Raw genomic sequence first — 14,027 nt, forward strand, 5'->3', positions numbered from 1 at the left:
ACTTCCGGCAGCGCATAGCAACCACTACAGCCACCTACTGCGTCCTGGCAACAGCATTTAATATATTAATATTATAAAAATAAAGCGCACAAAAAACGTATTTTCAGATACTGTGATTATAACAGACGTTTCTTTATGGGTTATTCTCACGAACATTAAAATACTGGGAGTTCTCAAGGTCACAACAGTAATATTTAAAGATAAAGGTGCAAATATTTTTTTTTCAACTTTTCATAACCTGTGTACTGTTGTTAGACAACTTATTTTTAAAACGAACTGTTAAAACATATATTTTGCAAAAAATATTTTGCAATTTTATTTCATTACTGCAAGACAAGTTGATATCAAGTTCTTTTCTTTTTACTTGTGCCACATGACGTTTTTGCTTCACTTCCTTAGAGTTTACACAGAAAACAAGTCAAGGAATTCAACAGTTAAATATTATAAAATTATAAATGGATTATAAAATTAAGAAAAAAATATATTAGTAATGAGAAACAACAAAAATAATTTAACTGTTTCCTGTACCATATGAACTTCCAACAGATTTACTAAATTATATGAATGTTTATCCACTACATACAACAAAGTTCTGACTCACATAACATTATTCGAAAGGGGACAAAAAATGGGGGGTGATTTTTGTAATTTTTGCTCTTACCAGACAGATGTAATCCTCTTGTATGCCTCCTTCAAATCAAACCCTGATGATAATACCGTATACTAGGGTGAGTTTCATTTACACTGAGCACAGAGAGGTGATTCTCACTCCACTGGAGAACACGTTTCTTATGTTCGTCCAGAGAAACACAGGACAGTTCTACACATCTACAGATTAGTAGCAATGGATCATTTAATTCCCCACATTAAAGATCCAGAAACAGTAATCAAAATAACACACATTTTAACAAGGCACTGACCAAAACACTTTTCTTCGAAACATTTTCTGCATTGTACTCAAATTTCTGAATGGCAACATTTCTAAAAACATACTAAAATCTGTATTTTATTAACAGGGCACTTACAGGTTTGTGGTAACGTTCCTTAAACTTATTGCCCAATACAATTCACAGTAAACTGCCACTTTACTGACATCTACATCAGATGCACAGAAAACATTTTTAATTAAAATCTTTATTAAAAACTTTGTAAAAATGATAAACATGGCTGAACAGGGGTTAAACTGTAGAAAACACACAAGGACACATATATACACATACACCCAAGCAGACTTGAACCGCTCAAGCAAGCAAGAGTCCTCATTATCTGCTGCATCAAGCCTAGTGAGCAGGAGTCTGACTGGCAGCTCCTGGGACTTTGTCAGTGATCACAAAGCTGTTCCTCCCTTTCTGTGTGATGGAGGACAGCAAGGGAGTAACAGGACCTTCAGCCATGCCTGTCAAACAAGCAGAGAGGCATCAGAAAGTGGTCTCAGTAACATAACATTAGGTAGAAAGAAAATAAGTGAGATGTAGTAGACAGCTAGTTATTGGTCATGTCTGAGCACCAAGGACAGATCAAAGTCAGAAGGGATGCTTGCACTGCCACCATGTGGTGACAGACACCATTGCTATAAGACTGCAAAACAGCATTGTTGTTTCACAAGCTCCTGGTCAAAGAATAAAATTCTCTACATTTCAGTTATATGAGTGGCTGTTTTCCACTACTATTAGGAAGCTACGTACCTGCAGACACACAGTAACGGAAAGGACTCCAGGAGGTTGCTGCTGGAGAACATAACCACTCCTCTAAAGAGTTCATCTTTATCATTAAGAGTGTTATTGCTGTTGCCTCTGTATCTTGTTTCAAGCTGTGGGAGGGTTACAGAAAAGATCAACACCACATCAACACACTGAATTTAAAGAGACTGCCGTTCAAGTGTAATACTACTAATATTCAGTAAATATCACAACTAGTAAAGTCATCTGGCTTTGTACAGATATTAGCTAAAATAAAGAGATTAAACGTACATCGTGTATGCAGAACATTACTTTTACGTCTTCTTTTTTTAAGTTAACTTGAAATCAAAATTGACCGTTTTTGTTCCTTATTTGTTTATGCCCCTGGTCATATCAAGCATGATGCATCATATAATTATAGCATCATATAATCACTTAATCCCACCACCTGCACCCATCATCTAACAAAAACACAGCTTCCTGAGAGACATGTTTCACCTGGAGGTGCATCACAGTATGCAAAATGCCAACTTGAAGCAAACTGAACAGATGAAAGGTACAATCCCTAACTGACCTGGGCAGGAGGGTTTGAGTGTGTTGATTAATTCTTCTTTCTGCTGTTTTATGTGGATGGGAGTACCAATGCATTGAAAAAAGATGCTGTTATGGCAACAGTGCAGGCTGGAGATGACAGTGCATGCGTTTTCAGGGCACACATAAAGCCCCTTAATAAAAGTACAGCAACTTTGAATGTGACAAAAATATCTGAACATTGCTGCTAAACAGGCATATCCCTTCATGGAAAGAGTGTATCCACTCATTAATAGGGAAGCCAAAAAAACTCTTTGGCACAAAGTTAAGACTGTCTGGAAATGGTTCCATTAACATGATTCCAATTCCATTTCATTTCTGCATAATTAAGGTCACTTATTTAAATAAAGTCATTCAGAGAGGTTTGATGTGAAAAGATTCTAGAGAACTTACTGAGTCAGAATTGCTCACAGGGTGATTGAACCAGAAGCCTGAAAAAAGTAACATCACCAAAACCTTCCTCACCAAGTTATTACAAGAAATGGCTACAAATATGAACAGTAAATGGAAACAGCAACAACAGAGGAGCTTCAAGTTATGATTTAACTTTTCAACAGCATTTGCTTTCATGTGAGAATCACAGACAGCAATTCTGGCAAGCTAGTGTTTTTTTTTTTTTCTGATTCCAGTGACACCACATAACGATTCTGTGACAACTGCATTTGACCAATCAGTGGTTTATCAGTTCCATCACTTTTGGATCAATATGCTTGGTACCCCAACAAGAAGGGTAATCAAATTCAACAACACATACTCAGGCAACGTACAGAAACAGGATGAAAATATTGAAGAAAAAAAAAAAGTGTGCTCACAGTACTGTACCGCATTGCTCTGCCCGCTTGAAAAAGTCATTAAGCAAAACAGTACCCCACCCCAAAATAAGAATAAACAAATATATATAAATTTATATTTTATATATACATTTATATATATAGCACACTTTTATCATTATCACATCTAACCATCATCAACATTACATATAAAACACATGCAAGTTCACGGGTTGTTTTGGATAAATACAACAACTATATTTGCATTGTAGACGATGCGAGCCCTGTTTCCTTTCACCACTACTGTAAAGTAATACAAGTCAGAAAGCTTCTTTACAAATGCACCATTTCCATTTTAAACCACTCTGAATGACTCCGTTTACATGTCAATTGAATTCCCTTTTAAGCATAACACAGTGGCCTGCTCAATCACCAGATCTCAGTTCAACTGAACATTTCTGGAATTAAATGAACTGTGCACTCAGAGGACACGCTGACTACCATGCAACACAGCATAACTGTGAGAAGCACTGTATTCAGCACTGGTCAGCATTCCCGTGAAATGTTTTTAAATACTTTGTTAAGTCAATGTCCCTAATAAACTGAGTGTGTTCTTGGAGCTAAAGAAAGTAATTTTCATGATACATGGTATGCGTCACAATGTTTTGTATATGCACTGCACATTTCGTATCAAGTTGTGCCACACACCTTGTAAACAGCAGTTTCCAGCTTTGGCAGGATCCCGTCACCAAATGCCTCACATGCCATCTGATGTCTTCTTTCAGCATACTCAGCATGCTCTTTTTCTATATTGGGATCTAAATAGAAAAACAACAAACAAAGACACAATTTAACAGCATTACAACACAATAGTCAGTTAAGAAAAAGAAATGCCAATTATGCTCCTATTGGAACCATAGAGCTTTAGCATTAGAGAGAAAGATAAAAGAGAGTTCATACGTGAAGGAGGTGCATTTCTTTCTTTTAAAGTCCTTTCCTGATTTGTCGGGAACACCTGTGATTAAAAAAGGTAAAATGGTCAATTTAATAAGCAAAATTCACTTAATATAAAGGGAATGTGGCATTAATCTACCTTACCTGTTGATATTGTCTCATGACAAGATCCCTCATTGCAGTGAGGTTTCGAGAACTCAGCTGGGCTTCCTTTATGGACACGTGTCTGGTGGACAGAAGTAGAGCCTAGACAAGGGTCAAAAAAAATATCATACGTAATAATGACAGTCAAATTATTGCAAAAGTATAATGTAACAGCTTGTATAAAGTTCATGAAAATGCAACCTGATACAGGAAAGGCTTGTGCTTGGACATGAGATTAAGGACAAACACATAAGGAGTCTGTAGGTAATGCACAACGTAAGTTGGTTTGAGGTGGTTGGGTTTACTAAAGTTGTCTCCCCACGCAATACGAATCCAAACTGCACCATCCTCAAGCTTCTTTGTCCTAACAGATACCTGCAAAAACAAAAGATTCATGGATAAAACAAGAATATGTGCTGAGACACATCTAGGGAATATGACTTTCTACATCACATCATATTCTATGGTATGGTAAGTTAGTTATATATCCTAAAATTGAAAATTGATTGCTTCTCTCTAAACCATTTAAAGCTACTTATGGACAAAGTAAATTCTAAAAAACAAATTATATTGCTGCCATATCACCTACAAGATAGCCTACAAGAAAACTCTTAGATAGCAAATATTTCCAGTGCTCATTTCTTTGAATCTGAATGAATCTGTATTTTCTTATAGCAGCATGGGCTGCATTTCATTAAATGAAATGATTTTTGACAGCTGCATGGGCAGATCTGAACTGTTATGTCGTTTAATAAACTGTGAGTGAATAATGAATGGAACGGTATACACAAATATTAAAGATTCATTACATGTCGGACAACTTCCTCCAAGTGGGCCTTGAACTGCTCCCTAAACTGTGTGAAATTCACAGAAACTGCATCATCTGCAGTGAGAACAAGAGAACAAAACAGTTTCATTTTATTTGTCCATGTACCACACAATAGTCCTCCTGTAGAAAGCAGTGAAACTTATTTGCATGTAACAGACATAAACTTACCTTCTGCTTGAAAGAGCTGGTAGGCATGCCAGGTTCCTTGATTAGGGTTGTCTATGTAATCTAGTATTAAAAAGAAGAATGCAGATCAAAATGATTATCCGTTAGTAAAAGTATTTCATAGTCAGCTGAAATGCCATAGATATAAATGCATAGACTAACACAAAATAAAACAAGCAATTACACTTAGAAAAAGTAGCATTACTATTATTAGTGCTTCAGCAGGAGGTTCAACAACACCGGCAACCCTCACGCAACAATTATATTGCTTACTTCTGGTTATTGATCCAAATGTCAAGCTTGCCTAATAGAATATTTAAAGTAGTGATTGATCAAATTACACAATTATCACATCAATACCAAATTTCAATACCTAAGCAGTCAGTCTTAGCATCAGAGAACTGGTAAGCATGCCTGTTGAAAACTCTAGACTGGTCATTGGCTGTCTAAACTACATGCTGTAAGCATGTTATTAACATCAGCAGTGCGTTGAACAAAAACAAAATAATTTAAATTGAGATCTGTACAAAAATGAACGTTAATTCTATTTCTTTTTACTATAAAATAGACTTTTAGTACAGATAATATATAATGCTGTATGCAAAACATTTGTAACATCCATTATATTTAAAAGAAATTATATCGAAAAAAATTGTTCAGGAATCAAAAAACTGTAGAGCCGTGGAGGTCAGGGACATTTCTACTGGACACTTCTCACTAAAGCTACCAAGACTGCGAAATCCCGTTTTGTGAAATACTCTTCAGGTTAGTAACATTGAACATTAGAAGCATTAGGATAAAGAAAACTCACTCACAGACCATCTCCAGTTTTGTTACATCTTTTAAACTCAGTCTGTTGTCCTGAGGGAGGAAAAAAGTCAGCAACATTTCAGGCATAATTTATTCCTCGTTCAGTGAGTTTATGTAACGTTAAGCTAACGTGCTAATTAGCTAGCTAACAATGTAAACTCACTGCCTCAATAAGTTACATGTTATACTAGCAGTAGTAACACGGCTATGTTTAGGTGTTATTTAGCTGTTATTTTTATAGTTATAGCTGGAGTAGCTAACCTACCTACCTCGCAACTGGATATTAAGTTTTCCAGAAACAGCCATTTGGGCTGGGCATAATCCAGAGACTCCAGCTGCTCGCTCGACAGACGATCCCAAGCTCTCAGAGTAGTCTGTAACTTTTTGTTGGGTATTTTTCGTATGATCCGTTGTAAAATGGCCCTCGGTTGTTCATCCATTTTAGGAATAAATTAGATGTTCTTCTTACAAAGAACTAAAATGATAAAGGATACCGCATAAAAATGTACATCGCATCGGTTAAAACAACAACTACATCGCAGGGACGAAAGCGGAATCAAAATAAACCGCCAAGAATTGTAAAGTGTTTCGTAAAAGCCTTCTTTCCGGCTGATGCAGAATCAGCTCAGTGAGTCCAAAAGCCGATTCAAACTGTTTAAGCCAGAAACAGAAAACTGGTCTCAGATCAGCGGTGAAACACCGTTCAAACCACAGTGATACGTCACAACACGCACTATCCGGTTTCAAAATGTGTCAAAATAAAAGTTGCCGGAACTTTTAAAAAGCACTATGATTAAATAATGAGGAATAAAGAACAGTCACGCTCGTAAATAATAAATAATAATCGAGAAATAACGTTGTGAATATTCATAATTTCCTTATGAAATAATTAATATAATCTTAATATTATTTGTTTTATTTAATTTTTGTTTAAGGCTGGTTGATGGTGCTGCCATCTGCTGGCTGAAAGGTCGGTCGACTCACCTTTGCTATGGTCGAGCGACAGTTTAAGAGCTAGGTTAGTGTGGTAGCGACGTGACAACATTTTAAGCAGCATTTATCCTGATTTTATCATTGTCAGCTGAAGAACATCAGGTCTGAATTTAACATTTCTTTCATTGGACAGCTAACGACCAGCTAACCATTCACTGGCATGAATGTCGAGCATAACATCAGTGCATGCCCAGCAGGCTATGTGTAAAGTTTTTATTATAAATATTGTATCACACAAGAGTTTTTGATTGTTGTACAGGTACAGAATGATTATGGCAGTTTAGGAGTATATCGATATGTGCCTTAGCTAATCCAGTGGTTATAATCCAGTGGATCTAACTACTCGAGGTCAATCAAAACGGTAACCTCAAGCTTTGTCCTTTTGCTAGCAGGTCATTCTGCGATGTAACTTATAATGAATTTAGGGTGATTATGAATTTCGTAATGTTGTTAGTTTTCAGTAATGAACACCACGAATATGTGTGATGGACTGTGCTCTTTGATCACGTGTGGTTGCCATTGTGATGATCGGGCTGAACTCCATTGAACTGATCTTTTCTAGGTTCAGCCAGAGTAGTCCATCTTTGTTTAAACTCAGGTGAAAAACTCTTTGAGCAGGTTAACTCTTAAGCAGAGGCTTTGTGCTCTGTTGTCACGTGTAAAGCAAGAGCAGAACTATTACCTGAATGCTTTGTTTTTCCTTTACTTAGGTAAGAAAGGAAGACACCAGCATGAGTGATGGGATGGGATGGGGAGGCTGTAGTATCCTTTAGTGTGAGATACACTATATGTTCAAAAGTTTCAAGACACCTCTTCTAATTATGTATTCAGCTACTTTAAGGTCATCCGTTGCTATATAATCTCCATAGAGAAGCAGTGCCAATAGAAAGGGATGCTCTGGAGCAGCCACACATGAACCTACGGTCAACATTGCCATTTGCCAGCTAGAAGGGTGTAAAGCCCCCCTGTATTGGGCTGTGGAGCAGTGGAACTGTTTTGTCTGGAGTGGAGCACCATCGAATATCTTGGGAATAAGTTGGAGTGCAGTTCGTAATCCAGAACTATCCAGTACACCAGTACCTGACCCCACCAATGCTCTTATCAAATCCAGTCTAATACTCTTACCGAATTCAATCAAATCCTCACAGCAATGTTCCAAGATCTAGTGTAAAGCCTTTTCAGAAGAGTACAGGCTGTTACTGCAGCAGAGTAATACTTGTTAACATAGGATAAGCAGGTGTCTATAAACTTTTGGACATGTAGTGTACATTATGAATGAAAGCACTGAAAACAGTATGCAAAAGTTAAAACACTTCTTAATTAATGTAATTATATATACACACACTTACACCACATAACATTTTGACCACCTCTTTGTTTCTGCACTCATTGTCCATTTTATTAGCTCCACTTACTATATAGGTGCACTTTGTAGTTCTACGATTACAGACTGTAATCCATCTGTTTCTCTGCAAACTTTGTTAGCCCCCTTTACCCTGTTCTTCAGTGGTCAGGACCAGCAGCACTGCTGTGTCTGATCCATTCGCACCAACACAACACACACTAACACACCATCACCATGTCAGTGTTACTGCAGTGCTGAGAATGATCCACCACCCAAATAGTACCTGCTCTGTGAGGGTCCATGGAGGTCCTGACCACTGAAGAACAGGGGGAAAAGGGGGCTAACAATGTATGCAGAGAAACAGATGGACTACAGTCTTTTGCACAGGCCACATGTTTGTTTGTTTTTTTCCCAGTATGTTAAATTCAGTAAGTAAACAGTAATTGTGCATTAAAATGTTCTCCATATACTTATTTTCATAAGGGAAATTAACAAAATGTGTAATTTGACCTTCCAAACCTTTGCCTACAACTGCAGCTTAGTGTTAATTATTCAACATAACAAAAAAATATATGCTAGTTTTCAAGTACTTTGCTATTTGACTTCCTTCTATACATGTGTGGATCATTTTTATTGCAGTACACTTCTCACTGGTAACAATATTGATACCTAAATGATCTTAAATATTTCAGTTATTCTATTGTGCTTGATGAAACTTCAGAGGATTTGGGGCTGACTGTGCTATGTGAGTAGATAACTGTAACAAGAAGAACAGTATGGACAGTAAAAGTGTTGTCGTGTGTATTTGCAGTTTAAGAAGCCTTAACTCAGGATGCACCCAGATCTGTCGGCCCATTTACATACTGATGAATGCAATGAACTGATAGCTCTACTCAAACAGTGCCATAAGGAGGTAAGAGAACACTCAGCATTGTTTGTCTTTACTCTGCCTACATTTTCCTCCACATTTGTCAGATACATTTACTCATTCTAAATCTCTTAAAATATGTCCCTTATCTGTCTTACTGACCAAATGAGGGCGTTATATAAGTTATATTATGAATTTTATCTTCAGCACAACGTCCTCAAGTTCTTCGGGACGTGTAATGATGCGGATCGTCTGATGCGGGAGTGTCTCAAGAAGGAGGTGAGACACAATTTCTCAGTTCTCACACTAGAACTACACAGACCTTTATAAATGACCTTAGATGATGTCCAGCCATTGTCACTGTTGCTGCTTAGTCTTTTCTGACACTTTCTGGTGTCTTTTTTTGAACTTAGTTAAAATTGTGTTGTTCTTTTATCCTTTTTGTAAGGTGACTTTAAGCTCATCAGAATGTGTACACCCTCTCTCAGTTTCAAAGCCATGTAGAGAAATGGACTGTAGTATTTTTTGTTAGGATTTTTTTTACATAATACTAATTTGTAAAGCAGGTACAGCAGGTACTTAGTTTAAAGCCCCATGAAGAGATCACTCTCCATTAGTAGATGATGACTTGGTCAATTAAAATGAGTAAATTAATGCATAAATGATTATTTACAGTACTGTGCAGTAGTCAGAGACTAGCTTTGCTGTATTTAATTTCCAGTCAAAATGGCCATAAAGTTATTCACGAGTCATTCATTTTGCAGCATCAGAGAAAAAAGGCAAAAAAACATACTTAACAGAACATTACATAGACACCTCAGCAACTAAATGTAATATTACAATTTTCACTATTTAATTCTTCTATTTCTTCACTATTTAATTTAATTCTTAATTATTCACTCTTTGCCTTTATTATATCCTTTTCAGAAGACTTACTTTCACTTTTTCATATAAATCTGCAGGGATATTTTTTTTAACACCTCCACAGTTTAGTCTTTGAAACCTTGCTCCAGATCTCAGATGTCCTGCTCTCATGTTCTAGTGCAACTTTGTTCTTTTTTGTCTATTTCCTTTTCTTAGTAAGGGCTTCTTGACAGGTACACATCCTTTCAGGCCCATAGTGTTGACTCATCTACTCACAGTGGAAGGCTAGACAGAAACATCTTCAGATCTTTTTCAGATCTGAAGCAAGAGTGGAGGTTGATTTCCTCCTCTCTCTCAAAGATGAAAGAATTCCATAGATTTTTCAAAAGTTCTGTATAATTCCATCTTTAAGATGTAAACAAAGTCATTTAGAGTGTTTTGTTGTGAAATGGTTCATTGTAGAGAAACTTATTGACTCAGACTTCATTACAGTGGTGGTGATAGGAACCAGGGTTTGTTATGTCTACAGTAGCCATTTTACGTACTATCCACAATGTAATATTGGTAGTATAGTGGTACATCTTAAAATAAGCAGGTACCCATCCACCCTGAATAGATCTTAAAAAAATACAGTTTAGGCCTAATGCTTTTCTCAAAACTACTGTAAAACAATATCTCTGACATCAGGCAGAAAATTTGTGACCATTTCCATGTAAAAACCTTCTGCAATGTATCTTTTAGAGGCATTAAATGTTTAGACTTCTCGTTGCTGTCACCATTGTCAATAATTCTGACTGAGTAAGTTTCTTTAGAACGATACATTTTACATCAAACCACTCTGACTGACTTTGTTATTATCTTAAAGATTGAATTATGCAGGAATTTTGAAAAACCAGTGGAATTTCCCTTTAAGGAATGCTTATCTGATGGTGACAGTTTTGGTTGTCTACCAGGTACAGTTGTTGTGGTGGGGTGGGGTGGGGTTTATATGTTCTTTATATATTTTTGTAGTCCAGTTGTGGAAATTCTTGTTTTTCAGCTTGGGGCCCTTTTACAACTACCTCAGGTTTGCACTAAATAAATGAACCCTGCTCCCCAAAAAAAACACAAAGTATGTGTTCCTACAGGCTAGACCAACTCCACATGGGAGGGATTTAACTCTAAACAGACTGGTCTTAACTCCAGATGTATTTAATGCTCTGTTAAATGCTTTTACTCTGTTAAATGCTTTGTTAATGGTCTAATACAAATATATGTAAGTAGTAGGGTTTCTCAATGTGAATGTAACCAATCATAAAGAAGCAGATATTGAGTAAGTTTTACTGCTATTGCTTTGACTATGATACAAGGACGTTAAGAGTGTATTTTCATGCAAAATAGGCTCATTTTGGCTCAAATGGTGGCAAATGTGAGAGTAACAGAGCACTTGAACCCCTTTGAAAAATGAAGAACTTGTACTTAATGGCTGTTTTGACTGGAAATGAAATACATGAAGGGTGTTCTCTGACTTTTGCACAGTACCCTACATCTGAGAACATTGCCTTTGTAGCCCGTTCTGAAAGCCGGTCTAACTTTGTTTGCTTCTCTTTGTTCATCTATGCAGTATGCGGCAAAGAGGGAGCGGAGTAAGGCTCATGCGGCTGAGATGAGACAGCGCTTGAAGGAAGGACCTAAAGTTTAACCCTAAACTGAAAACACCTTCCCAGAACTGCAGGCTGAGCTAGAATATGAGTGGACATCTATGCTGTGCAGGATGTAGTGATGGGTTGCTGGATGTAATGATTATGGACCCTGGAGTAATTTATAGAGAAGAAGCACTTTCAGTACAGTGTATTGAAACAGAGATGATGCTGGAGATTTTATTAGGATTGTCTTGCAACTAATTATACCAATAATAATCTCAGAAATTACTCTGTGTGGAGTGTGTATGCTGTGTGTGAATGCTTGTGACAAATGTTGTACACTTTTCCTGTATTGTGTTTTAAGTAATGATCATCCAAAATCAAAATGGACATGTATGCTTAAAATAATAATGAAGCGAAGTTACACCTTGCTGAACAGGGAAGGATTAAGTGATACAAATACATGAGGAATCCAAGAACTGCATTAATTATCATTTATTAGATACTGCTCACCCATCCCACAGAATGAAGACAGAGTATCCTACTGACACAGAGGAAATACGACTTCTAAGGCACCCAGAAATATTCAGAAACTAGACTGAGGAATGGGAACGTTATGCTTCTGCAGTGTAGATGCAGCGGGACTGAATCAAATACATATCACTGTCCAAAAAAAACATGCATCTCCTAAATAGTAACTTTACAGGAGAAGCCAAAAACCCTCTTAACTTGTAATGTCAAGAGATTTTATTCCAATTGATTTTGGAATAAATATTTTCATAAAGTTAAGGGCAGCTGCTAAATTCGAATGATGTAGAAAAAAAAAAAAAAGGAAATACATGGGTTTTTTTGGACAGTAACAATATACACTCTAGGATGAGGAGGAAAATTTTTTTTTAAAAATTTGGCTGTTAATGATATTAAAGTGATAGAAAACCAAATGAATATAGGTTACAGCCGAGTACATGAATACGTTTTTAACAATGGAGCAACAGCAAATATACATTTTCAAATGATTTTCCATTGTTACAAAGGGAAGTTTCTTCCCCTCTGTGCATAAAACCCAGTTGTTTTGCACAGTTCCATCATGCCTAAATAAAAAAGTAATGTCACAATCATAAATTATAGTATTACAGATTATAGTATTGTAACCACAATGTAAATAATTTTGCTATTTAATATATGCACAATGCAATTTGCTCTGAAAACACAAAGTTGGCTCTTAAAAGCAAAGAGTATTGATAAGTTACGACAAAACTCATAAGTAGTTTACTACAGCCAAATCTTCCTTAATTATCACAGCTTTAAAAAGCACTCAAATCAAATCAACTACTTAATAAAAGGTAGCCACACACACAAAAAACAAAACAAAAAACTTACACTGATATTTGCCTAACTATGCATGTGTATTGCATACTGGGACTGGGCAGTTAGGTACATTATCCCACATATAATCTGGATGCCACAACACCCATCTGAATCACTGAAAAGAGGAAGAACAGCAGGGAACCACAGGAGGACGAGTATTAATATGTAATGGCACTGTTGATCCACAGGATTGACTGCGAGATATTTTGTGTCATTCTCAATAAATAAAAAAACAAACTGTGCAAGATTTCTAACATTACTTACTATGGCAATACAAAAAAACAAAAACATACCCTCAAATATGAAGATCTGACGAGCAACATTTATCTACAATAATATACATGCATAATCACACGAGATAACAGCATGTTACACATTTAACTCTGCTTTTGTACAGCTGCTGAATATATGTCTTAATATATTCTTAATTTGTACAAAACAATTATCTTAATTATCCTACAACTGTAAGTATATAAACCAGTATATTCATATATATGTGTATTTATCCTGAAAACATCACATGCAGAGATACGTCCACATCTGCATTATTTCCACAACACCAACAGCCTAACTGACAAAAAAGTGCAGAGACTGAAGATTACTTTGGAACAGAAACAAAAATGTTTCATTAAATTCTTTACAAAAATACACAACAAATTGTGACATTTCATTAAAATAATCCTCTGACGTCTTAAAATATATTCACAAATTCAACACATATACCTTTGCATCTATGTGTTTTCTTTTTTGTTTTTTTTTCTGTCATACCACAGGATCGACATATCCACTAATTTTTCTTGAGGGAAACTGATAGGCAGTCAATCTAGATTCTGCCTCAGTGCTCAGTTAACCTGAAACTGTCACAGCGATGGTGAGTCCTTCAAGTTCTTCACCACATCCGGCTTCTTGATGGCTTCCTTCTTACCAAAAAAGCACAAAACATACAGCAGTGCTTCTCCTGATTTTATATAGACTTCATTCAAAGAAAGGAATAAAATAAAAATTAGGTTCATTCATAATTTCCT

The 14,027-nt window shown here is 36.3% G+C and overlaps 2 protein-coding genes across 4 annotated transcripts; one reads left to right on the forward strand and one right to left on the reverse strand.

Moving 5' to 3' along the window:
• Positions 1 to 1,118: 1,118 nt before the first annotated feature.
• On the reverse strand, positions 1,119 to 6,502 carry cenpn (centromere protein N). Its single transcript, XM_036585091.1, is given in 11 exon segments — positions 1,119 to 1,396; positions 1,686 to 1,707; positions 1,709 to 1,810; positions 3,749 to 3,858; positions 4,001 to 4,055; positions 4,139 to 4,240; positions 4,340 to 4,513; positions 4,948 to 5,021; positions 5,136 to 5,195; positions 5,948 to 5,993; positions 6,212 to 6,502. Coding segments are annotated over 11 exon segments (1,032 nt in total). The 5' UTR covers positions 6,383 to 6,502; the 3' UTR covers positions 1,119 to 1,280.
• A 390-nt stretch (positions 6,503 to 6,892) lies between these two features.
• On the forward strand, positions 6,893 to 13,942 carry cmc2 (C-x(9)-C motif containing 2). 3 transcript variants are annotated; one of them, XM_036584939.1, is made up of 5 exons: positions 6,904 to 7,037; positions 7,646 to 7,697; positions 9,123 to 9,193; positions 9,356 to 9,427; positions 11,616 to 13,942. In XM_036584939.1, exons 2-5 carry the CDS (start codon positions 7,667 to 7,669, stop codon positions 11,691 to 11,693), a joined length of 252 nt encoding a protein of 83 aa, XP_036440832.1. In that variant the 5' UTR covers positions 6,904 to 7,037; positions 7,646 to 7,666; the 3' UTR covers positions 11,694 to 13,942. The 3 variants fall into 3 exon arrangements, with proteins under 3 accessions (XP_036440835.1, XP_036440832.1, XP_036440834.1); XM_036584942.1 differs by lacking the exon at positions 7,646 to 7,697 and having other exon boundaries at positions 6,893 to 6,960; positions 9,092 to 9,193; XM_036584941.1 differs by lacking the exon at positions 7,646 to 7,697 and having other exon boundaries at positions 9,092 to 9,193.
• The last annotated feature ends 85 nt before the right edge of the window (positions 13,943 to 14,027 follow it).

This window comes from Colossoma macropomum, unplaced genomic scaffold, assembly GCF_904425465.1.
Source record: "Colossoma macropomum unplaced genomic scaffold, Colossoma_macropomum, whole genome shotgun sequence".
Lineage (NCBI taxonomy): Eukaryota > Metazoa > Chordata > Actinopteri > Characiformes > Serrasalmidae > Colossoma > Colossoma macropomum.

Bases quoted from the DNA above. Each gene is read 5' to 3' on its own strand.
- cmc2 (XM_036584939.1), top strand. From the start codon at position 7,667: ATGAGTGATGGGATGGGATGGGGAGGCTGTA. The intron at 9,194-9,355 runs GTAAGAGAACAC...TTTTATCTTCAG, and splicing joins TCAAACAGTGCCATAAGGAG to CACAACGTCCTCAAGTTCTT. The intron at 9,428-11,615 runs GTGAGACACAAT...TCATCTATGCAG, and splicing joins GGGAGTGTCTCAAGAAGGAG to TATGCGGCAAAGAGGGAGCG.